At 37.9% G+C, this 27,325-nt stretch overlaps 1 protein-coding gene across 1 annotated transcript in view; it reads left to right on the top strand.

The window, feature by feature from the left end:
* Plppr4 (phospholipid phosphatase related 4) overlaps positions 1-23,551 on the top strand; it is a 36,069-nt gene extending 12,518 nt beyond the window's left edge. Inside the window, exons 2-7 of the mRNA XM_057793543.1 lie at positions 6,831-7,016; positions 10,256-10,385; positions 13,498-13,693; positions 15,151-15,208; positions 15,936-16,109; positions 19,581-23,551. Of these exons, the coding sequence (XP_057649526.1) occupies positions 6,831-7,016; positions 10,256-10,385; positions 13,498-13,693; positions 15,151-15,208; positions 15,936-16,109; positions 19,581-20,912 (2,076 nt within the window). The 3' untranslated portion in view covers positions 20,913-23,551. The remainder of the gene's footprint in view (positions 1-6,830; positions 7,017-10,255; positions 10,386-13,497; positions 13,694-15,150; positions 15,209-15,935; positions 16,110-19,580) is intronic.
* The last annotated feature ends 3,774 nt before the right edge of the window (positions 23,552-27,325 follow it).

Below are 27,325 nucleotides of genomic sequence, written 5' to 3'. Positions count from 1 at the left end.
GCTTCCTTCTTGTCTGGCTGGCCAGTCCCTGGCATCTCCCTGGTGTCTCTTGGTCCCTTTTTCTTTCTTCTCCAAGCCTAAATTTCTCCTCCTAATTCCTTCCTATGTCACATACTAAATATTGTAAACAATTTATATTTCCACTTCTTGACAACCTTCTTAGTGGTCAGTCCTTAATAAAACCATTTTGAGCTATTAATATTTTTTCTATGTGGAATTTCACATTTTATGCATGTGTTCATATGTGTGTGAATATGTGTGGGAGCTTGAAGTGTACATCAAGCCTGTTCCTCATCCACCATTCCATTATTTTCCTTTTTTCTTTTGTGTGTATGTGGATTGTGTGTGTAAATGCAGGGGCACACACGCTACAGTACTTGTGTGAAGGTCAAAGGAAAGCCTGAAGATTGCGACCTTGCCTAACAGGCTTGAGAACTTCTGGGGTTAGACATGTGACTTCTACAGCTTTTATGTGGGTCTGTGTGGTTTTATGAGAATCAAGGAGGCTCACAACTGTGATCCTCTTGATTTCTGGAAAGTGTTTTATCTGCTAAGCTTCTCCACTTTATTTTTGAAGCAGGGTCTCTCACTGAGCCAGGAAACAGGCCATTCATCACAAAACATCAGTTCCTCTTAGCTCCTCTCTCTACCCCAGCACCGGGATTACAGAGGCGACCATGCTGAGTTACTTTTCACAAGGGTACTAGGTATCCAATTCAGGTCCTCATACTTCCTGCACTTTATTGTCTGAGTCATTTCCTCAGTCCTAAATTTACCATTGTATTTGATTTTGTAATATCTGTCAGAATGGCCTCTAGACTTTTCATTTCAAATTTCTTATTAATCTACAATTGTTCCTTTGAAAAATTCACATAATAATATTCGTTGATTTCTTGTGGCATTACTCATAGGAAAACCTAGACAACTTGGAAATTTTTGTGTAAGTGTAGTTCTTCGAGAGTGAGGATGCTGCTCAAGCTTAAACCATCCAATGCCGTGGAGCTTCATCCTTCTTTCCAAATAGCACATTACAGTTTGCTGGACAGCTGTGATTAAACAACCAAGAGACACCTCAGTTTGAACAGCTGTAAAACAGAACATTTGCTCACTCTCTCCCACGTTTCACCCAGTATCCTTCTGCCCAGGAAATTGTCCTTTTGGCCCTGCTGCTTGGATTGCAATGAAAACCTTTATTGTTTTCTCTTCTTCGGTGACCATCCACTAAATTTCTCTCATGTCTCCACAACTACAACTATAACTAGTGAGTTCTCTATAGCTCTAGTTCTGGGCCACATCACAGTTATCTCCTCTCTTGAATGGACAGTTAGGTCTACTCCGTATCCACTGGAACTCAAGTGGCTTGAATTGGAAAGTTCTTCCCTCCCATATTGAGTTTGAGTAGCACACATAAACAAGTTCCTTGCAACTGCTGCGTGCGAACACACATTTTGCTAAATTTTGGGGGGCATTCAAATTTTCACTCTACTTCTACTTTGGGACCCCGCTGTCTATCCCTCAATCCCACATCCAGGGCAATCTTGGTAAGAGATAAACTGAGTTCTGTTATACCTCCATTTCCTCTCGCCAAATATGTCCAGTTTATTTTTCAGAACATACCAACTCCATACTTTCTCAGGTTACTTGCATACGATTAGATGGCATCTCAGCTAGGTCTTGCTTAAGGTATACAGAATCCAGGCAGCACTGAAATACTGCCACTTTTGTCTTCAGACACCGTAGGTTTTTCAATATTCTTTCTTAATTTTTATCCGCCTTCCTCATCTAGGCAATCTATCTGTGACACTAAGGTCTCTGTTTAATCACAACCTGAACACTGACTTGTGTGATCAGGCAGGTTCTTGATAGATATTTATTAAAGAAAACATTGGATATTATTATCCCACACTGCTGGGTCTGTTAGCGCCCTTGATGGAGATGGTGCGACTGCCTCAAGAGACTCTTCTACGATTCTGAATCATTCATGGCCATGAAATCGGCCCAAGACAGGAACCAATATGTGTTCCACCAGGTGGAGAGCAAAGTGAATGCTCCCCAATGGGGAGGAACCGTGCCCTTATTATCAGCATGCCGAAAGCAAGTAAGTTATCTGTCCTGGATAAGACGCCATGGTGGATTGCAAAAATGTGTCACTAAAATTGATACATAGCTGTAGATTTTGGACTTTAAAAACTGAAATGAGAAAAAAACAACAATTACACAGCAAATGTGATCTTTTAAAATAACTTTCTTCCCCTCGGCTCTGTGCTCCAAAAGTTACCGTTTATTTTATTTTAAATTGCTCTATCATTTTCACTCCCAAGTTCCTTAGTACATAGTAATTATAAGAATCAATCTGTTCTTCCTGAAAGCCGCTTTTCCACCGCTCTGGTAATTTCCCTTCTTAGTACTCCTGCACAAAACAGGCTGGCTCTCGCTGTTTTCTTAGCTCTATCACAATTAAAGAATAAAAGACCTATACTCGGCTTTGTACGAAGTTTTGAATGTTCAAGATCCCATTTTAAATGCTATCAAAATCTGTGTAACTTTTTCTATTCTGTGCATATAAAATTCTATATGTTTCCCTAATTAGCATATTTCATCTGCTAATGTTCTCCATTCAAAAGCAACTTCCGTTGCTAAGCATCTCAAGGAAAAAAAAAAACACTTTTGAAGACAAGTACGACAGATTTAAATGACATTGTGATTTAATCCACTGTATTTGGGTGGTAAAAGACAAAACTGATGAAAAGGACAAAAACTAACTGGCCTTTTAAGAAAAAAAATGGAAATACTAGCATCAAAGGTATAGAAAATTATTTCTAATTTTTAAAACAAGTAAGGTATTGAAACAGGCTTTGACTGAAACACAGATAACCATAATACAGCTACAAAAATTGACTAATGTGAAAAAGACAAAAAGGCCTAGAGATTAGTAATAGAAATTGTTTTAATTCACAAGGTAACTAATTGCTTGCGTGTACAAATGCATGTGTATTTATTTGGAAGTCATTATTATAGCAGCAACCATTAATGGCAATATAGGAAGTATGATTAGAGCACGGCCTAAAGATGTTAGTTGGAGAAAGCATCAGACCCATTCTATATACCCAGTCTACCTAACTCCAAAACAATAAAAAAAGGGCCAGTATTCAATAATTCCCTGAAAAAAGTCCTAGGAAATTAAGGTGAGAAATATAAGAAGCATATTGCTAACACTATACAATTACACTGGACAACTTTAGGCAGAGGTCATCAATCACTTGTAGAGGTTCTATTCCAGGAATGGCTGAGGGTACCTGAAGCTGTTTATAGAAACCCTGGGTGCATTTTTCTTTTTACACAGGCTTAGGATAAGGTTTAACTTAGGAATTAGCAACAGGGAAAGATTAGCAACACAAATAATAAATTTGAACAATTATCATATCCTATAATAAAAGTTGTTATGTTTTTTTGCATATCTATTTATAGGTTCTCTGCTTAACATTTTTAAATCATGGGTCACTGAAGTCAGAGGTAGAAAAGAATGTGCACAATGGGATCAAAGCGCTGATCTCTATTCCAGGCATTTGTCATTTTGTTTACAATAGCACATTTCTTCGTGTCAGCTGACTGGCAGTGATGGGTACTCATAACACAAGAATACTGAAATTGAAGAAGCCCTTCCAATGTGATCTCTGGAACAGTGAACATACTGGAACTAGACCCTCCTAGCCACGTGAAAGCCCTCCGACGCCACTGGTTCTACACTGCAAACTTCTAAGCATTCTTTCGCATTGCCCATGCACATGCACGGAAAATAATACCTTCGTTCTTTAGCTATATCATTGCTAATGGAGTCGAGCATGGTCCAGATGTGATCAGACACTAACGTCCCATAGGGGATATGTCTCTGACAAATAAGGCCAACTTTATTTTCAGATTGATTACATTGGTAAAATTTTGGCTCACTTGTAAGTTTACGAGCATTAAAAAATTGATCATCAAATGTTATCCAGATGGGCACTGAAGATCACAAATCTGACTCCCATGTGCAAAGTACATGTAGGTGACACAAGAAACTTTCCAGAAAAAAAAAAGGGGGTGGAAAGTAGATGGAGAAATCTGATTAATGGTGAAATATTTAGCATTCAAATAAGTAGAGAAATTCTTTCCAGTTTTATAGAAACCACATATTTAAGATAAAGTCTGTTTATACTAATTAATGCGTATCTTAACTAAAAAGTGATAAATACAGAACAACCACAAGCTAACAGTTATCCTTTAAATTGATGTAAGCCATAATTCATTATCTGAAACATTTATTTCTATTTAATATTTGGAAAGGAGGATAGAATAGTTTTTAATACATAAGACTTTGGAATGAGCTAGGTTCAACAATTAACTCTGCCACTTGTTATTACGAGTGCTTATCACCTATAAAAACGAGGACAGCAATATAACCTACCTGCCAAGCAATAAGATTTAAACTAAGTGAATTAAAAATCAATGAATCACATCAATTTCCAAAACAGGAAATTATCTGACATGATATACTTACTAAATTAAAGATAAAATATATTAATCCAGACTGAAATAGGAATTTCAGTCACATGTATACACCAGGGAGAATTGCTTTATTGTTCATGATGAAAAGCTACTATCACTGTAGACCAAGTTAGGAAGGAGTGGGAAAAAATGGCAAGCTGTTTAGAGTCATCAAATGCTAATGGATAAGATAAAACATAAATATTTCAATGCAATGTTTTGTTCCATAGAAACCACCCATTTGAAAACCAGAAAGCCACAAAAAGAGTAATCACCATTCCTCACTAATTTTTCCAATAAACCTAATGCTCAGTTCATTACAAATAAAGACTTCCTGGAAATAGAAAGTGTAACTCTATCTTGAAAATTTCTATTTTAAACAAATAGCCAGAAATCATCACTGGTTAATCATGTTCCTATAAAATATCTTTCCTGTTTAGTTATATAAACATTATGTATTCCACAAATATCAAAACCTTAAACTAAAGAAGGGAATCATGGTGGGGGTACATCTGGAGAGGCAAGCCACTGACGGGTGTCTTCCTTGGTCACTTTTCATCTCGGTCTTGAGATAGGACTGCTCACTGGGAAAGAACTGCATCCATTCTGCTAGACTGTCTGCTCAGTACGCCCAGGAACTCTCCTCTTTCCACCTCCCAAACTCTAGGATTAAGTGTGTGTAGCGGCCAGTTTATTGCATGGATCAAGCTCAAATGCTCACATATGCAGAACAAGCAGTAACTGATCGAACCATCTTCCCAATGCCAAACTAAACATTTTTGATTAATGCATAAGTCTATATTGTTTGCATTGACAGGACTACTATAGCAAAGAATTCATATTTTCTTCCAAACTGACAGTAGCTCACTCTCTAGACTTTTTTTTTTCCTGGATGGCAAATTGCACATCATGTTCTCTAACTGATACCCAAATTCTGTGTAGTGAGAACCTGGAGTGTTATAGGTTGAATGAAAGAAAAGTTCACAAATTATATAAAACAAAAGGTTAGAAACTACATTGTGATTGGTTTAAGGGCAGTCAAACAGGTAGCCAATGAAATCAAAATTTAAGAAAAACAGCCGGGCGGTGGTGGCGCACGCCTTTAATCCCAGCACTTGGGAGGCAGAGGCAGGCGGATCTCTGTGAGTTCGAGACCAGCCTGGTCTACAGAGCTAGTTCTAGGACAGGCTCCAAAACCACAGAGAAACCCTGTCTCGAAAAACCAAAAAAAAAAAAAAAAAAAAAAAAAAAAAAAAAAAAAAAAAAAAAAAATTGAATACTTTCATGTATTTCTCAATCATTGAATGGGATAGTCTTACAATAAAAATTAGTCATTACAATCTGAAATGGTTAGCATGCATTTTTATTTGCTAAACCTGGCAACTTCAGTATACTTACTGTAATACATTAGGGTTTACACTTTTATTCAGTTAGTCGGCTATTGGTAAGTAGCAATTGGCCACTAAAACTACTAAGTGATATATTGGATATTACTATGTGAAATTAATAGTTTTATACTCCAGGGTCTCAGCAACAAACAACACTGGCAGATGTTTTGCTTCTTTAATTAAGTGTTTGTTGTAGTTTATTTATAGTTTATAGAGGAAGAAAATTAAATAGTTGCTAATTTTGCTAACATAATGTTAATTCACAAAATAATTTTAATTAATAAGTACTATTAAGAAAAATCAAGAGAGATGACAAGGTTGAAGATGGATCAAAGGTCACCATAGCTAGAAGATGCAGGACATGCCATTAATCATGGAGAGATGTCTTTCATGAAAAGAATTAGGGAAAGGACATGAAAGGAAAAGGAGCAGCAGAGGCAAAGGACCTTGGGAAGGAATAAATTTGACTCTGACAGGAAAAGCATAAAGAACCATCTGAGCGTGGCCAGCAGCGAGTGGAGGAGTGATAGAAGCATGAGACTGAAACCAAGACTCCCAAGGCTCCATTCCATGGTGTAGCTCTTGGATTCTGCTCAGATTAGACATTTGGATTCAGGTAAGAATGGCAACCAATACGGTGGGAAGTGAGATGAGTTGGAATATGTCCAAAAGTCTCCTTGTGGGGGAGTGGATAAGAGGACCAGTAGTTGAAGAGAAAGGTGGAAAGACGAGGCACAGGGTGACAGATGAGAGCGTACTGGCAAGGTAGAGGACCAGGAGGCATACTGTGAGCGTCAAACCCATAGCATGTTATGAATGCACTTTTTTCTGCCCCACAGAGGGGCCATGACAGAAGGGGAAAATTCCGATTTGTCCTATTCACAAAAATAGATTGTTTCCTGTGTCTTTCACCCTCAGCTGCCTATTCTGGCATCATCGGTGGTTAGCCTCTATTTCTTGGAACTCACAGATGTCTTCAAACCTGTGCACTCTGGATTCAGCTGCTATGACCGGAGTCTTAGCATGCCCTACATTGAGCCAACCCAGGAGGCCATCCCATTCCTCATGTTGCTTAGCTTGGCTTTTGCTGGACCTGCAATTACGGTAAGAATTGACCCAAAATTTTATTGTTTAATCCCAGAAAACAAAAACTGATTCAGTTTGTGTAGCAAGTGTGAAAAAAAAAAAAACAAGAAAAAGATGAACTCTAACCCTTGGATTGGGAAGATCTTGTCTTTGGGATATATTGCATATTGACATTATCATGTAGTTGATTGCTTTAAAATGTTGGCATTCAGTTTTAAAAATTACACAATATCCAAAATGATGTTTGCATTTATGAAAAAGATTTTATAACTAGACAATTCTTCTTAATGGATACTATTATATTGGTGATATATTTTTAATTGATGTATTCCTCATGTTTTGTTTGCTACCTGAATTCCAGGGAGCTGAAAATAATTATTTTCTGTTCAAAAATGATTTTAATAACATTTGTAGGTTAAATTTTACTAAATTAGTACTTTATGCTGATTATAATCAATGAGACTTACCAAGTATAAAAAGCTCAAAACTTAACTTTTGGTCATGTATTCATGCTTACTGCACACACACACACACACACACACACACACACACGCATCCGATCTATCAAACATGAATTAAAACACAGTTATTTTTTGTATGAAACCCTACTATAAATAAATGTTGCAAAATATTGCAAGTTAAAATTACCAAAGACTATGCAATCAAAGAATTTCTGTACTGAAATTGGGGAGCTTCACATTTTATTTGATACTTTTACTTATAAATTTATGTAATTATCTACAACCAAAAACGGAAAATCCATTACAGGGTTAGAACTAAACAGCAATTTTTATAGCCTCTTTCATAATGAGTGCATGCCCATTTCCTGCATTCAGTCCATCCTCATTTCCTGGTATTTAACTTTCTTTGCTCTCTTTCCTACATGACACACTGTACCAACATGCACACTTGTTTACTTGTGTGCATGCATTACTGACTAGATTCTTCATGTGAGGGGAAGGCATGCAGGTTGATCTTTCTGAGAATGTATAACATCGCTTACTATTGTACATTCTAAGTTAATTTACCTACAAATTTTGTGATTGCATTTTTTTCTTTAGGGCAAATTTTGTGATTGTATTTTTTCTTTAGAGCCAAATAGTATCCCATTTTATATACATATAAATTTTCAATATCTATTCATCTGTTGATGGACAACTAAGTTGATTCCAATTCATTATTATAGAGAATAAAGCAACAATAAACACTGGTGTGCAAATATCTCTAGATAAGGGGATGAACTTCTCTGGATATATGCCCAGAAATAAAAATTGGAGTCATCGGGTAGTTCTATTTTTAATTTTTTGAGAAATTTCCAAATGATTTCCACAATGGTTATATTAATTTTGCCTCCACCAACAGTGCATAAGGCTTTCTTTTTCTCCGTGTCACCTCCAACATTTCTTATCATGTTTATTGATGATAGCTATTCTCACTAAGGAAAGGTAATATCTTAAAATAATTCTAATTTTTATATTTCTGATAGCTATGAATACTGAGAACTTTTAAATAGTTATTAGCCATTTATATTTCTCTTTTTGAAAATTATCTAGCCAGTTCATTTGCCTATATGTTCACTGGTATTTATTTCCTTGGTATTTAATTTCTAAACGGTTGTTTTGATGTGTTACGACACACCACAAATAGCATGTTTTATGTACATCTATTGATAAATAAGGTTAGATAAGCCTTCCTGCCATTTCTTCTGATTCCCACACTACTTCTCTAACAGAAAAGAAGTACATTTCCCCGGGTGGTATTGTTTACTTATGCTAGAAGGAGCCTTTGCTCATCTAGGTTCTTTCACTACATTCATCAATGTTGAACTTTTATGAAATTAAAAGGCACGCTTAAACGGATCTTTTATAAGATTCTCTGATGCACTAGCCTTTTGAGTTTCAGTATATCAACAGTTTCTAAAAAGTTTCTTTGTAGATTTTCTAAACTCTATACTTTCATGTAAACATGATTCTGTACTCCAAGTATTACCCCTATAGTAAATAATATTATATTATTTATACTATAAATACATTTAATGAAATATTTGGATAAAATAATTGAAACCTAATTTATTCACGCTGTAAACAAATGGCATTTGAGCTCCAGCGAATTCAAAGGATTAGAAGTATTTATGATGCACTTGGAAGTAGAGGAAGCTTTTTAATGGATGGATGACATTTCTTCAAATAGCAACATCTTTCCGTCATTTTGTTTAGTCATTTAATCGTAGAGGAAATAGTATATTTGTTTTAAACCTATCACATCAGAAAATATTTCTCAGCCAGAATGCAATATATGGATTTAATTGATACATCTGGCATAAAACACATAAAGTACATCAGGGTGTGTACGATCCTGGTAAAAGGACTGTTTATGTGCAATCATTTGAATAACTCACATTTTATAGACGTAAAGTCGTTTGTTCACTAAGCTATGAGTGAATAAACTGAGCAAATAAACCCAGAGTCACTTGGAAGAAGCCCAATTGCTACGTTCCCCATCAGAAGCCTTTATCACAGGATGCTTCCTCTCCTGGTGTTGCTGCATGTGCTGGAAACAATAGATAGCCATCCACCGTGTGTCCTTTTCATGTCTAAATTTATTTAGTTTTCAACTTTTAATATAGTACAATTAACATTTATAGTACCTACATTGAGTTGTTGGCAGCTACATGGGAGTGGTTGCTACCATATTAACTAATGCAAAACATCGTTCCATCCCTACTGAAACATGTGTGGAATGGCTATACTCAATAGTACTTTTACACTTAGACAAGCTTTCCATGCATTTATTTTCCTTCTGCTAAAATAGAAATTGTTTTGTTGACCAAATCTGCTTGTCAAATGTTTCTGATACTAACTCTATATTTATTTGATTCTTCTAAGGCATCTTGGAATTGATGTCAAGAATCTCAAAGTTAGAGCAGAATCAGCAACTGTGTGGTTGATTGAATTACTGGGTGTGATGAGCAAAACACCAAGGGGTGATTGTTTTAATGAAATTGAAATTCAGAGACATTTTCACACCTTTGACAAATGCAAGCAGACAAGACACAGCCAGAACTCTTTACAGTGCCCTAATTGCTTATTTCTCACTGCTTGCTAAATCCCCAGAATAAATTGCTTACATTTCTGAAGTGCTCAGAAAAACACATTTTCTCTTTGTTGAATTGACAATGTGTGGAAGGATGATGCATAGTGTATACTTGCGAGCGCAGGTACAGTGACTCTCTTGCTGACACCGTGTGGCCTTTGCAGATCATGGTGGGAGAAGGGATTCTGTACTGCTGCCTTTCCAAAAGAAGAAATGGGGCTGGATTGGAACCCCACATCAATGCCGGGGGCTGCAACTTCAACTCCTTTCTCAGAAGAGCCGTCAGATTCGTTGGTGGGTGTGAGGAGCCAAAAAGAAAGAAAATGCTTTTCTGCACAGAAATACGATGTCTAATTACAGATATTAAACCCTTAAAGCTGTAATTTAGATGTATACGTTCAGTACACGTGAGTTTCACATTATACAGGAAACTGTTTTTTAAAAATCAGAATCTAGGATCTCTATCGTAAATGTGTTATTAGGAGTCATAGCCCTGATTCTGTGAGCTAGCACACGACACATTTCAGGGCATTCTGCCAAACTCTAGTTGAAGCATAAGTTTACTTTAAAATAGTTTCACAAAGTGTATGTTTTAGGTTTTGATTTTTTTTTCCCCCGTGGGAGAAGGAAAAAGTAGGGGCAAATTCCATGTGGCCGCTATTTAATATGTTGCTGAAGCTGGTTTTGAATTCCTCAGCCTCTCGCCACTACCTCCCACGTGCTAGGATAGCGGGAGCGTGGCACCATGCTTCGTTTTATTTTTTTTTAAAATGTCAGTAGATCATCGTTAATTGACAAAGTTTCAGAAATTAACTTACATAAGTGAGTCTGTTTCTTCGTGGTTTCATCCCGAAGTCACTGTGGATGGATATGTCACACTAGACCGTTACAGTCTGGCTACTTTTTCTTGGTTAGACTCTTACACACACACACACACACACACACACACACACACACACCTTACTTTTTTTTTTAATGAAGCCTATAAGGAAACCACAGGCCTGACTAAGTAAATACCTGACTCACACTAATTCCTAAATCACAATTAGCATGGGACCATCAGAATCAAGTTTGAGCCACAGATTTTATTTTACATTTTTTTTATTAATTTAAATGATCATCTACAATACCAGAAACCAACCAGAAGGTTTTATATTCATCCCAATAAGTCAATATTAGGCTACTTTTACCTATAGCTTGTCAGCATAAAGAAATTGGTAGCCTCATGTAATGTCTCATGAATAATTACATGAAATTTTCTCTCCCTGACTGACTCTGAATCATTTCCTAAACCCTGCTTTTTGAAGGTATCTTCTTACCATCATATTGGTATACTAATAAAGCAGTATCCCGCTTAGCAACATTTGAGATAAGGAAATAGAACTCCAAGACATAAAGCTGAACCCAGAGAAACGTTTCCATAATAAAATATTAAGCTATGGACAAAGAAGTGTATACTCTGAAATGATGCTATCTGCAACTTCACCCAGCCTGGGCCTGCAGAGTCTCATTTCCCCAGATGTAAAATAAGTTGACTCCCTTCTTATTCAGTCTTTACCTGGATCAAGCAAATCTCAGATCACACTGCCTGCTCTTCATGTTCAGCACATTGTGCTCTATGCTGTATCGTGTTAAGAATGACTCCGAGGTGGATTGAAGAGGTAGCTCAATGGTTAAGAGTGTTTGCTGCTCTTTCAGAGGACCGGAGTTTGACTCCAAGACAGATCCCATAATAGGCAGCTTACAACTGATTGAAACTTCAGATCTGTGGGGTCTGACACTTTCCGCTGTTCTCTATGGGCACGCTCACACTAATATGCATACTTACACACCTATACATAAATACATAAAAAAAAAACAGAGTAGACCCTATGCATGTGGCTCAGAACTGGAATGCAGAGATCAGTTTTCCAAGCTGTGAATCCCTGGTGTGATTGGAAAGGAACTGAGGCTGTGATGATTAGAGGACAATGACTGGAGAAGAAAAATGAAAATCAGTGCAATCCAACACTTTTGGTCTGGAGATGATGAAAGGGTGCCTTTTAGAACGATTTCAGTGAGTGTCTCATGAATCAGAATGCAAGCAATTGAGTCAGAATGAATTCACGGAGTCAAGACAGCCTGGGAAGAGTAGGCATGTTCTAAGTCATCTATGCCTTCCTTAGAAGGAACTGCTCACAAGATGAGCCAAGCAGGTGACTTCAAATAACATAGAGCTTGAGGATTTGTAATTTAAGATTGGTCCCAGAATATACAATTGAAAGTTTGGCAGGATATATAAGGACATCATCACCAAATACGACAGCTCCGACAGCTACCCAGGCTGTAACTTCTGTTTGGTTATTATGGCAAATCCTGCCTTCTCCCTTCATTCTCAGAAGCACCTTGCTTTATAGAGAAGTAGAATGGACTCTGGGGTTTAGTACCTGTGCCTACAGTCATAGACCAAGGTGAGAAAAGAGTCCAAACCCCTCAGAAATCCTCAGGATTTTTAAATTACCTTTTTAAAAACTTGTGTTGTGTACATTTTATTACAGAGTTAAGTAACTTTTATTGAACTTGTTCTTTGACAGTTTTATAACTACATTCAATGCATGGTGACTACTCTCACCTCCTGATTTGCTTTTATCTCCTCCACCCCTGTCAACTTCTCCCCCTCCCTACAAGTTGTTTTCCACATTACTGAACCATTTAGCTACTGATGGACTGGGGAGTAGGGGCAGTCATTGTCTTAATTAAAAATCCATCAGACTCCAAAGACCAGATGCAAACCCATGATCACACAGATTGCCATGAATAAGTTCAGTTGATGACAAAATAAAAATATGTTAATGCAAAAGCATTTTCAATTCTATTGCATTTCTCATATTCTGTCCCTTTCTAATCTTTCCTCAACTTTTCCCCCCAGATAGATGGAAAGTGACCTACGGTAAATCATATTAAAAATTGACCTTAGTCACTGAAGACATGGCTTATCAGTTCAGAATACACACTGCTCTTGTAAAGGACCCAAGTCCAATTTCTAGCACTCACAACTGCCTGTAACTCCAGCTCTGGAAGTCCGATACCTTCTTCTGTACTCTGCAGTCACCTGTACAAATATGTGTACAGACCTACACCTAGACACGCTTAATTAAAAGCAAATATTTATATATAAAATATTTTCCCTAATTGACAAGAGTGACTATAGCCTATTGACTAGCTGGTAAATTCTCGCTGTACTATTTTGCCCTTAAATATCAATGTAGAAGCTTAGAAAATTTCTATATTACCTTTCAAATTACCTTCGAAAAATGATGGCACATTATAAGGTCAACATACTAATGTACAATAAACAGAGTTGACACTAATATAAACCCAGCGTTAGCTATCACGTTGGTAACAACATTTTCCGATTTCCTTCTAGGTGTCCATGTGTTTGGACTGTGCTCCACGGCTCTCATTACAGATATCATACAGCTCTCCACAGGATACCAAGCCCCGTACTTTCTGACTGTGTGTAAGCCGAACTACACCTCTCTGAATGTGTCCTGCAAAGAAAATTCCTACATCGTGGAGGATATCTGTTCAGGATCTGACCTTACAGTTATCAACAGTGGCAGGTTGGAAACAGAACTCTAAAACTATTCCATGCCAGTCCCTGTGTCGTGCAAACATTGCACTGCCAAGCATGCCATTTTTAGTATGATGATCTGTATTTTGCTTATATCATCAATGCAACAATCATTTCAATAACCATAACATGAGATCTGCTGGTGACTTGTTCCAGATCCTTCTCTTGAAGTCTCCAAATTTCAGTTCACATTCTTGCTAGAACCCTCCTTTGCCTGAACTTATGTTTGCGTTCTACCACAATTGGTTTAAGATAGTAATGATCCGTTTGTTGTAGCTGACAGACAATATGTGCATTGGACTCACTTAAGTCAAATACCAAAAATCTGTGTTCTGTCTATTCTTTATCACTTACTTTAAAATTATGTAATTTTTTTCTTTTGCTCAAGTTTACGAAGAAGCAGCATCTGCCTATGGCTGCATCTCTTTTCCTTGAATAAATACATAAATGTTAAACAGCTCCTGACTTTACAGTTCAGAAGGTTAAGGACATGAAACTACTACTACATTAAATTATTTTCAATCAACAAAGTAAAATACACTTATAAGACAAGAGAAAGTTTCTGAGGTGCTGAAAATATCAGTAGAGAGATGCAGAGTTCTAGATAATTATTATAAAAATTGGAGTTATTATTTTTGACTTCTCAATAAAGCAAATTCTCATGGACTATTTAGTAATTTTTAATTTATGCTGAAGAACCATGTCCTGTATTCTTTCTCAATACTTCCACATTTTATTGTCTATAACAATATGACAAGTAACAAATAATTAGAAAAGAAATAATATCAGTGACACTTTTTCCATGTTTTTATTCTAATTTCTAATCCTTTTCCTGTGTATCTTTTCTGTGTATGTTCTGCTGATCAGTGTCCCAAATGAAGTTTGCTCCTTAAGTTGTTCAACTTAAGAAAATTCTGTGTTGTTTTAGAAGTAACAGTCACATTTAAGTAAGCTCTGCAGAGAAGCAGTTTGTTAAAACAAGGCTTTTCTGTGCATTTTAGAGTATAAAACTACATTAACACATCTACTGGTATGGGAAAATAATTTCCTTACTTATTGTCATGAAAACTATTTCAGGGCAGAAAAAGCATTTAAAACATCAAAGCCCTACATTTTATGAACTTTAACAAGGAATTGATCTAACTGCAATCAAAACGCAGTTATTTTCCAATTCATTTCACGTGTTCCAATCTCATACTTATCTTCCACTTCCTTTCATTTCAGTTTTTACTAAAAAGTGTGTCACCGCTATTCTTTAATACTCATGGTGGCCAGCAGTGTTCCCAAGGATTGTAATTGTAATCACTCTGGTTTTTCTCAGTAAACCAAATATAAACTAGGGTTATTACTTCTTGTTTTGTGACCTGAAGTTGAGTATCTTACCCTGCCTTCTTGCTGGCAGCACATTCAAACTAAATGCATAATTTGGCTGTTTTCCCTTGGCAGAAAGTCATTCCCATCCCAACACGCGACCCTTGCTGCCTTTGCCGCTGTGTATGTGTCGGTAAGTAAGAAGCTCCTCGTGGCTAAGTTGTGACCTAGAGAAAAGCTGAGAAATGAGTGTTTCCTCCCGGTAACTAATTAGATTATAATTTAATACAATAGCTTCTAAAGCCATTATCAGATGCTACTTTTTATTTTTTTTAAAAAAAAGGAAGAATCAAAGAATTTTTCCACATTGAGTCATAATATTTGCTTATCCTTGGGCCCTTTGAACACAATACTTTGTGGGGAAATATTTATGTGATACACAAATGTGGCAGAAACCAAAGGCTTTTTGTTAAGGAATTGTACAAAAACACAGACAGGAACACAGCTTTCAGTATTTATGTAACAATAGCGAGTTCTAGGTCACGGTCAATTTGATAAGTGTTACACAATGAAGAGTCCTGGTGTTTGATTGACACCACAGCCTGAGTAGTCTTTTGTGAGACGAATGTACAGAAATTTTGTGGTATGTAAGAGGGATATTAGGATTCCAGGGCAAAATCCACTGCTTCAATATTTTGCAGACTTTCCTGCAATTAAAGGAGAGCTAGGGTGTGTATTTTTTGAATGTTGTCATGCACTTCCCTCTTAGGTTAGTTGAGAACTTAGCCATAGCAAGGGGAAAGGGTGAAAGTTATGTCAAGTGTGTCAGCCAAACTTTTGAGTTGAACTTTTTATTTGCTTAGACTTTTCTAACACAATGGCCTTTCTAGCATACTTACCTCACGTCTTTCATTTTAAAGATGTACTTCAATTCCACATTAACCGATTCCTCCAAGCTCCTGAAACCTCTCTTGGTCTTCACATTTATCATCTGTGGAATCATCTGCGGGCTAACACGGATAACTCAGTATAAGAATCACCCAGTTGATGTCTATTGTGGCTTTTTAATAGGAGGAGGAATCGCCCTGTATTTGGTAAATAACATTCTTACTATTTAGTGAAGTGCAGTTTAATGTGGAAAGGCATGCATAGAATATTGTGTACAATAATAACTTACTCATGATGCATTTATATTCATGAGAAAATCCCAGGGTGCATCTTATTCTAAGGCAAATTATTCTCTCCTTCCAATAAAATGATTTAATGAGTTCTTCTTATGAGCCAAGATTGATTTGAGAATTGTTATATTCCTTTCTTAGAGAAAGCACACAGGGTAATACCTGTATACTGAAATTTTATACATAAGGAAAGCAGATATAAGTAAAACTAGAAATAGTGAAGATTTAGTAAGAGCTGCTATAATTTCCCCAACAACACAAAGTAGCACTTTCCTGAATGTAGCTATGTTCCAACCAACAGTGAAGCTTTTTAATCTCTCAAACACACTAAATAACTTCGAGATGAGTATCTGCATTATAAGGAGACTGACGTTGCCTATTGAACTCAGTCCCGCACACATCCTTTCATTCACCTTCTTTATTCATTATCTACACATTGTTATCCACTATAAAACAAAGGAAAATAAGATGCCTCCTACAGACGCTCGTGTGCAGACAAGCATCAGCATAAATGGTTACAACATACTTAGTGATGGGATGTGATTCCTTGTGAACAGGAAACTGCCAAAGGAACATCAAGTAACTTTTCTAGAAAGGATATGGCTAAAAAATAGTTTAAGGTAAATAAAATAGAGAGCTCATTCAGGGGGAAGAAATTACCACACAAAGATGTTAAAGAGCAATCAGAGAGAAAAGGAAGTGTTTGAATGAGGAACAATGACCAAATTTATAACTTGGAAGACTAGATTTATGGTTATCACACTAGTAGACTAGATAAATAATCCAGCTAACATATTGCTGGATAGAAACACATTTAAAGAGTTCATGATTATTAGGTAATAGGCATTTTAGTAGCTATGTCTGAAGGGCAGAAGAGCCATGAGTACTTTGGAAGCCAGGGGTATTACTTATAGATACATCATTGCATTTATTTAGAGTATGCAAAATTGCCAGGTCACAGAGTGAAAAAGTTTCCAGGATAACCAACATGCTGCTGACAGACATGAACAGGCAACAAGAAGGAAACTAAGGGGGCTAACAGAAGTAAAAATCAGTTGTCCCTAGCCACAGTCATGTGGTCTTGGTACTTGTAAGAATGGAATTACAAAAACAAATGATCTTGAAGAAGAAATATTTCCGAGGTGTGCAATGATTTCCTCTTTATAAGCAAGCAGAGCTGGTGATAACACTTTAAACCTTACTCTCACATGCCTACTTCAGCAGAGAGGGACTGGATTACACTGACATCAGTGGGGAATCATGGCACATAGGCCAGGGTGGCTATTGGAGTACTGATTAGCAGTGACTGAGTGCTATAAAAGAAGGGGAAAAGAGCTTCCACTCCATAGTCTGTGCATCTCCTTGCACTCGTGTAAGATCATGGTACCCTAACATTCACATGAGTGTTCCAACCAATCCAAAGGATGTAGGTATGAAGTTCAACTCTTCCTGGCCACTCATAGTCTTGATTCTTTACCCATAGAACAAAAATATTGAAGTAGACATATAGAGCACAAAAAAGTAGAGCACACAAACCCCTTGTTTGATTTCCAATGCCTCATTAATTAATTAATTAATTAATTACGACTTATGTCATATTTCTTTCAAAATAAGAATTAAATCACTGTATTACCATTATGAGCACTGAATATTATACAATAGGGTCAGAACTTGAAGTTCAATGGTAGATTTTTTTCAAATTTACAAATGCAATGCAATTATTGGTAGAGTATTAGGAAGCACATCCTGGTGGTAAGAGCACAGGTAGAAGTATTTAAAAGGAGACACTAAAGGATAGCCAGGGCAATGCTCACTCCTGTAGTCTTAAGAGATTGAAGCAGCAGAACTGCAAATTTAAGGCCAGCCTGGTCTACCTAGTGAAATCTCAAAATCAATTAAAAAAAAATCAGTCTAAATATGATGGCACATGCCTGAAATCCTAGCACTTGAGAGGCAGAGACAGATAAATAGCTGTAAGTTTGAGGCCAGCCTGATCTACATAACAAATTTCAGGCCAACTAGTGTGACATAGTGAGATCCTATCTCAATACACACACACACACACACACACACACACACACAGAGAGAGAGAGAGAGAGAGAGAGAGAGAGAGAGAGGGAGGGAGGGGGGGAGAGAGAGAGAGAATTTTATTTTTATTCCATTTGCACTCTGTGCTCTGAAATTGGTGCATTATCATTCCTAAACATATGCTACTCCTCACTGTCAAGCAATCTATAAAATATTAAAACTATAAAATCGCATTACTTAGACTTAAGTGGTAGAACCAGCCACCTCCAATTGAAATAACTCACAGGTAGACACCGGCTTCATGAACCTGTCTCTGGAAATCCAGCAAGCATTAGATCTCCTGTAACCAGGGTAACAATTTTGAAACCGAAATGCAACCTTTTCTAAATCTCAAACAAATAAAATTGAGGGACTAAGAACGCAGGCAAAATTAAGTAAAATTTGGCCCACATTTGAGACAAAGCAGCACTTTAATCCAACTTTCCCATTTAAAGGTCAAGTTTGAAGCAGACAGGAAGGCTGAAGTCAGCGTGACTTGCAACAATGTATGTCACTGCCCTCATTTCTAAACCCCACTCCTGTTTTCAGGAATGGTTCCTGTTCTATATTTCCCGCACTCCTCTGCTTGCCACCAGGAGTGATTGAAAATGGAAGGGAACATGAATCATTCAAGCCTCTTGGGCTGTCACTCAAAAAGAAGCTACTAGTCCAAAAAATTAAAAACTTTGCAAGGCAGGGGGAAAATGTCCGTACTTCTCTCATTGTCTATCTTTCCTTTATGGGAGCTCACCAAAGCCAGCTGGACTGGGACTTAATGAGCATGTGATCAAACTGGACTCTCTAAATGTGGCTGACAATGGGGGCTGACTGAGGGCCAATGACAATGGCACTGGGATTTGTCTCTACTGCATGTACTGGCTTTTTGTGATCCCAGTCTGTTTGGATGCTCACCTTCGTAGGCCTGGATGGAGTGGGGAGGGCCTTGGACTTCCCACAGGGCAGGATACCCTGCCCTTTCTTAGGATTGGAAGGGGAGGGGGGCGAGTCAGTGGGGGAGGAGGAGAAATGGGAGGAGGGGAGGAAGTGGAAATTTTGAATGGTATTATTTATAAAGCAATAAAAATTAAAAAACAAAAACATACAGAGGGTGTGGCAACTTCTGGTGGAACTGAAAGGAATCATCCTTATTTCTCAGCAGTTAGTCCAATCATCTAGATAGTTACAAGCTACCCCCTGAGTAATTGTACTTTTTCATTGTTCTATTGGTCCTTGGCTTCCTCAACTGTGGGTATTCTAAGAGAAACGTGATTAATGGCATCTTCTAGTGTGTGATGTTTGTTGTTTTCCCTCGAACACCAGGGCCTGTATGCTGTGGGGAATTTTCTCCCTAGTGAAGAGAGTATGCTCCAGCAGAGAGATGCCCTCAGGTCACTGACAGACCTCAGTCAAGACCCCAGCAGGGTTTTATCAGCTAAAAATGGTAGCAGCAGTGATGGAATTGCTCACACAGAGGGCATCCTCAACCGAAACCACAGGGATGCAAGCTCCTTAACAAATCTCAAGAGGGCCAATGCTGACGTAGAAATCATCACCCCTCGGAGTCCCATGGGGAAAGAGAGCATGGTGACCTTTAGCAACACGCTGCCCAGAGCCAATACCCCCTCAGTGGAAGACCCTGTGAGGAGAAACGCGAGCATCCACGCCTCAATGGATTCTGCCCGGTCCAAGCAGCTCCTCACCCAGTGGAAGAGCAAGAACGAGAGTCGCAAGATGTCCCTGCAGGTTATGGACACTGAGCCAGAAGGGCAGTCACCACCTAGGTCCATAGAAATGAGGTCCAGCTCAGAGCCTTCCAGGGTAGGGGTGAATGGAGACCACCATGTCCCAGGCAATCAATACCTCAAGATCCAGCCTGGCTCTGTCCCCGGATGCAACAATAGCATGCCTGGAGGGCCACGCGTGTCCATCCAGTCCCGCCCTGGCTCCTCTCAACTGGTGCACATCCCTGAGGAGACCCAGGAAAACATAAGCACCTCGCCCAAGAGCAGTTCTGCACGGGCCAAGTGGCTGAAAGCCGCAGAGAAGACAGTGGCCTGTAACCGGAGCAACAGCCAGCCGCGCATCATGCAGGTCATCGCCATGTCCAAGCAACAGGGCGTGCTGCAGAGCAGCCCCAAGAATGCCGAGGGGAGCACCGTCACCTGCACAGGCTCCATCCGCTACAAAACCCTGACAGACCACGAGCCCGGTGGCATCGTGCGGGTGGAGGCCCACCCAGAGAACAACAGGCCTATCATTCAGATCCCATCCACCACCGAGGGAGAAGGCAGCGGTTCCTGGAAGTGGAAAGCTCCAGAGAAGGGCAGCCTGCGCCAAACCTACGAGCTCAATGATCTCAACAGGGACTCGGAAAGCTGCGAGTCCCTCAAAGACAGCTTTGGGTCTGGAGATCGCAAGAGAAGCAACATCGACAGCAACGAGCACCACCACCATGGCATCACGACCATCCGAGTGACCCCAGTGGAGGGCAGCGAGATAGGTTCAGAGACGCTGTCTGTGTCCTCCTCACGCGACTCCACCCTGCGCAGAAAGGGCAACATTATCTTGATCCCCGAGAGAAGCAACAGCCCCGAAAACACGAGAAACATCTTCTACAAAGGAACGTCCCCCACGCGGGCTTATAAGGATTGAGCAATGGCCCTTCGTGCCATCATATGGGTGACCATCACCACCCTCAAAACCACACGTTTATTCTACCTGTGCTTTTTTTGGTTTTTCTTTTCGTTTTCTTTTTTTTTTTCAGGAGGATTTGGAAAGCCTTCTTGCCCAACTAGATTGTTCACCATCAGTCCGGAACTCTCATTGAACTACCACAGAAACCGTGGCGATTTTACACCAAGGGAAAGGAAAAGCACAAAGCAAGGCCCCAATTAATCTCACCATCTGAACAGTTCCTAAGACCCGTCATTGAGGCTTCGCAGAGGGCAGCATTAAGACCAAGCGATTTCCTTCGATGTATAGTACTTAACTTTCTGAATGTGCCAACTTTGAGATTTCTTTTTTTTTTTTTCATTATAATTAGCTGTGGAAAACCAAACCACACAGGTTTTCCCTACAGCAGAGGCCATGCAGTATTATATATTATTCATTTTTTTGCTGAATCTGCACCAGAAGCTCAGTCTGGGAGGTGCTGATTATTCCAGTGCATAGACCATGTAAACTCTCAAACTCTACTTAGCTGTGAAATAGTGGTGTGCGATCCCTCGTCAGAGAAATGCTCCTTCATTCCGAAGATGTGGTAGATTAGGTCATCCTCAGCAGATTAGGCCATCCTCGGCTTCCCTGTAGTGAAAAAAAAAAGTTTTTAAAAGGTTTCTGAGCATTTCTTTGAAAAAAGTGCATTTTTCAATACATGAAACTCTGTAGGAATGTTTTCAGTTAAAGGGAATAACTAGTTATCTGCACCATTTTTCTGCTTTTTATTTAAGTATTGGTAATGCTGATTTCTGGTATTTTTAGTGAGTACATTTGCATAGTTAAAACATTGTTTTAGAGAATATTTTGAAATTACTGTGATTATATTTTCCACTTTATGGCTTCTCCTTAGTTTATTAAGTGTTTTGAGATCATACATATATTCTTCTATTTTAAAAAGAAAAAAAATAACTATTTACATTCCTTGTGCAAACTATACTGCTGTGAATTCATAAACAAGAAAATCTGAGCCAAAAGTTGAGATTGTGGGTTCTGTTGCCAGACATGTTGGTCCAGTTCAAGATGTCTCCAACCTGATGGCAAAGGTTACAACTTCAGTAAGCAATGATAAAAAATTCATTTTGTTCCAGCGCATTTCATCTTTGCATTATCTCATTCATAAACTGGAGCCACGATGGGGCGAGCATGACTCTCTTCCCTGACATGCCTGTAATGAGACACTAACAGGAATGATCTCGGCAAATGCTAATCGAGAAATAAAAGTGTCTCGCAGTATAAATTAAGAAAGTGTATCTTCATAACGTCAGAGTAGGGACAGCTTTTGTGCTTAGACCGCAACCTGTAGTTTTGGCTGCCTGTCTTGAATCAAAAGCCTTGAGCCTCAATCAAAGGAAACCATGTTATTGGTAGCAAGAAGAATACCAATGAAACATTTTGAAGTATTCTTCCAGGTTAGAGATTTATAGGGTGGAGAAATATTTGGCTCTTGAAATTTGGTATTAAACACTTTTATGCCGTGTCTTAAGGATTATATTGTACACTTGATTGCCAAGAGGCAGCAAAAAGAAAACTGCAGAGCTGGTTGGTCTGACCTCAGTTCAGTTTTCAGTGAGAACAACTGTCCAGCAAGGAATCCACTCATCCCATTATCCACTTCTACATACAAAGGGCAAAGGTTTTTTTTTTGTTGTTTTGTTTTGTTTTTTAGAGAACTCAACCTCCTAAGGTGTTAGGAATTTAGCTGAAACCAGCAGAATTGAAAACTCTGGCAATAAAATACAGACTCAACAGTAACCCTTCTGGCAATTTCCTTCTCAGAGAAGGAAGTGGGTGTAAAACGTTGCCTTCCCCACTTCTACCATCACCACCATCGCGATGTCCCCACCTACTGGCCTGGCCAGTTCCTAGAGGGAAGGGTGGACTGGTTTTAGTACTCTGAAGAAAAACCAAGCTGCAGTATTTGAGGTGCAGTATATGATATTTCCTAATCTTTCCTATTTCTTAACAAAAAAAGATTTTAAAGTACTTCTCTAGTCATTGAATTCTTTTTCTTTACATACTATTGATATATTCTTTTTCTACTCAAAGTGCCAAAGGCTACCGTTTTTAATGACTTAACAAATTGTACCACATTGTTAAGAAACTACAATGATAGACACTAGAATTCAGACCTCTGCATGTATATTTGATAACACATCTTTTGTAAAAAATGAATAATTACAAAAAATTTGTTTACATTCCACTGGTACCTTAATTTAAAACAAATCAGGCTAGCAGATGTTATCTCTCCTTGGTGTTCTATTTATCTTATTTGCTAACGAGAGCACTTCTTCTTTTGTTAGGCTGTGCTTTATTGATAAAACCAAGTATTGAATAAAGAGAGTTAATTATCTTTTTAAAGTAAATAAAATTATGGATATATAATATATACGAAGTATTGTGTTTAATAAAATGTTATGCAATGTTTTCCACACTGAGGAAGTTTGTAAAGTGCTACAAATGTATTTTGTTAAGTACAGATCGAAGCTATCGTGTGAGTATATTGTGCTAACATCATAGAAATAAAGATTAGATTTCTTCATCAAAACTGGAATATTTGGGTTTTTATTTAGATAGAATAGGAATTGATAATAACTTGGAAAAAGCTGAGGAAAAGTATAAATATGAGTTGTTATGATTAATAATTGATGAGAAAAAAAGAGTATTACTTAAAGAAAGGAAAAGTTTGTCAAGCCAGATGTTTCTTTGTTTATTTCAGGAGCCTGGAGAGATTGTTCAGTGATTAATAACACTTCATTCTTTTCCAGAGCATCTGAGTTCAGCGCCAAACACCCACAAGAGGCTCACAGCTGCCCATAACTGCATCCCATCTTCTGGCCTCTGTGAGGACCTACACACATATGGCACACACATATACACTTACAGTTCAATAAAAATAGATCTTTTTAAAAAGAATTTTGTGCCATGCTTAATATAAGAGGTCTCTTGCATTTAGACATACTTTTCCACTCTTCAATACTATAAAATACAAAAAAAAAAAGAAATAAGAAAATCAGTGGTCTCAATGTCTAAAAGTGGTCAAAATACCCTTCTTAATTATTACCTTAATTATTACACCTTTGTAGACAGAAAAGTTGCAGCTTTTCTTAAAAGAGTGTTTGGCAATGAACTGTGATTTCTTTTAAGCTATAAGAGTCCACTCTCTGACTTTTCTGATCTATATTTTATTAGAAATAGTTAATACAAGGTTTTCGACTACAACCAAGATGTATGCTTTAATCCAATGACTTTATGCTCTTGGAACACAAAGTGACAGTTATCTAGAAATTCCACTAAGTTTGTTCAACTGTTCAGTAGCAATCATTTTCATGGACACCAAGGAATGAGATCATTACTGCTACCTAGATAAACCCATTGAAAGCTACCATGAAATTATGGGAATATTCTGGTTTTAAAACAATATGAAACCACAATGTGTGTCTTACAGTAATTTAAGTGGTTTTAAACTCCTTTGATTCTTGAAATTTTCATTTCTGAATCAGTTACGCCAGCCATTTGATACTTTCTGAAGAATAGCCAATAATACTTCATAAGTTTCTGTGGATTAGCAATACTGTTTTACCCAGTAAATAAAGCTACTGATATAGGAACAGAAAATAACCTGCTCAAATGTCTAATATTTCCCCCTTTGGCCAAAAGGTTAGGAGAAATGAAGAAATACAGGATGATGAGAGCCTGTGTCAACCATTTTGCCATATATCAAAAGGGGTGATTTATGTACTTGCCTCCCCAAAATAAGCATCGTCTGTGGGGACTCAGTTGAGCAGCTTCTGAACTGTAAACCTGAGAAGCTATCGTCACAAATGTGCCATTTCTTTCTTTTATAGGTTAAGAGATTAATGGCGTTGTACTCCACACCCCAGAGCTAGGAACAAAAAAAAAAAAAAAATCATATGTAGTTGCAGGAGTAATCTAGTTAATATCATTGAAAGCATGCAATAGGAATTAAAATGTTTTAGTCTGAGAGAGAAGCACATCTGCAAAACAGGGAATGACGTGTTTATGGCCCTGTACTTCATGTCCTCTGGATGTGGAAGGCGTTTCCTGCATTTATTTGGTAGAAAGCTTTAAAATGCTCTATGATCAAACATACTAACTAACTGGAAGACGACGTGGATTCTGGTAACAGTATGTGGCTTATAATACATAAAATGTAGTTACTGGAGCTCTTTAGTAACCATACTATTTAGTTGCAAGAAAATATTTAAGTGAGCCATAAATGCAGAGAGGAGCCATTTCAATATTCATAAAATGTAGTCGCAAGTTCCTAACAGTGTATATCCATGCCTCAGAGGTGATGTCAAAGACTAAAGAACTAAGCTTAGCCCAGATCCAGAAAGACAATTATCACATGTACTCACTCATAAGTGGTTTTTAAACATAAACAAAGAAAACCAGTCCACAAGTCACAATCCCAGAGAACCTAGACAAAAATGAGGACCCTAAGAGAGACATACATATATCTAATATACAAGTGAAGTAGAAAAAGACAAGATCTCCTGAGTAAATTGGGAGCATGGGGACCTTGGGAGAGGGTTGAAGTTGTGGGGACGGGGATGGTAGGGAAAGGAGTGGAGAAAAATGTAGAGCTCAGTAAAGATAATTAAAAAAAAAAAAAAAAAAGAACTAAGGTTAGCCATAGCTCTGCTAATGATCCAATTTAACAAGCTTGAAGCGTGTTCATCTCATTTCATGGTATTGCCTAGTTTAAGATGGAAGTTATCACCAAGAGAAAATCTGTCAAAAGCCTAAAATTCTCTTTAAAAAATTGTATAATAACCTTTTAAACAAATGAGTCTGAAAAAAATATGAATGTGTTACAGTCATACAAATAACCCTTTTCCTTGATTCCTTCAAGGTACTCTGTAGGGTAGTAATGAATACTCCTTGTAGGAAACTGAGGAGCTCTGTAAGCTAGGAAATCTGGCTTCTGTGGGAATGTGTCCACCTGATAGCCTGTGATGTCTAGATAAGTTATGCCATCTTGGAGTTTTAGGAAAACATAACTTATTCCACCTCCAGGTTAGTTTCCCCCATTGTGGGACTAAGTTAAATAATGACAGACATTTCAAAAACTCTCTCAGAAGAGCTCAAACACTTAAATATAAAATATATAACTTTCCATTAAAAACAGATTAAAAAAATACCTCAAATCTGAGATTTTTGAACACTGGCCTGCAAATATATTTTCCTGGTCTGGAGTGTGTCTTATCATCTTTTGAAAAAGCATTTTCCTTTGCACCCACCCTCAGGAATGCATAACTTATTGATATATAATTGTTAAATTAAAATTGCATGTGGTAAGATATACTCAGAGACGTCTACTATATTAAGATATATATGTTATGAAATGGTTGCCATAATTAATTCAGTGGGAAAACAATGGTCTAGCCACTCTGAAATGCAGTTTGTCCATGCCCTGGTTACTCTTCTATTGTCTTGACAAAATATCATGACAAAAGTAACTTATAAAAGAATTTAATTGGAGGTTTAAAGTTTCGGAGGATGCATCCATGACCATCAAGCTGGGCAGCGTGGTAGCAGGCAGACATGGCACTGAAACAGCAGCTGAGAACTTTACCTGTTAAGGTAACAACGAGGCAGACAGAAAGCTAAATGGGAACAGCATGTGTTTTGGAAATATCAAAGTCTACCTCCAACAACACACCCCCTCCAACAAGGCCATGTCTCCTAATTCGTCCCAAATAGTTCTACCAACTGCAGACCAAGAATCCAAATATAAGAGCCTACTGGGGTCATTATCACTCAAGTCACCACAAGCCATGTCTTTTTAAGCTAAACACACACTTACCTTGTGGACCAGTAAACACAGTTTTAACACATGGAAATGGAAACTGGGGCTTTCATACAAAAGTCTACCACACTCAGAGATTTGCTTCATTGCTAGTAGACCAAAGACACCAAACAACCCAGATGTCCTTTTATGTATGAGCAGCTAAGACATTATACATCTATCCTGTGGAATACTAGTCTGCAATTTTAAAATAAAAAATGTACCCAACTTGAATGATTCTCCAGAAACTTATGCAGAAAATAATCAAGCAGGTCCAGAGAAATGGCTTGACCATTAAAAGCTAGGCAGACAAGCCAACACAGAGCTGACATATTATACGATTCACATGATATATGCAATTTTGATATTAAAAGTGCACATATAGAAAGAGGGAATCACAGTCTTTAACATGTGACTTCTAAGGTCATTCTGAATGTTGTAAATTCCCAGAAAGTCAAGGAAAGCCACATTGGTTTCAAAATGATACATAATAAGCATTCATCATTCATTGCTATATAACATGGCACTGAGAAAA

Source organism: Chionomys nivalis, chromosome 18 (assembly GCF_950005125.1).
Source record: "Chionomys nivalis chromosome 18, mChiNiv1.1, whole genome shotgun sequence".
NCBI lineage: Eukaryota > Metazoa > Chordata > Mammalia > Rodentia > Cricetidae > Chionomys > Chionomys nivalis.
The sequence above is the reverse complement of the archived record's forward strand: the minus strand, read 5'-3'. Positions and strand labels throughout refer to the sequence as shown.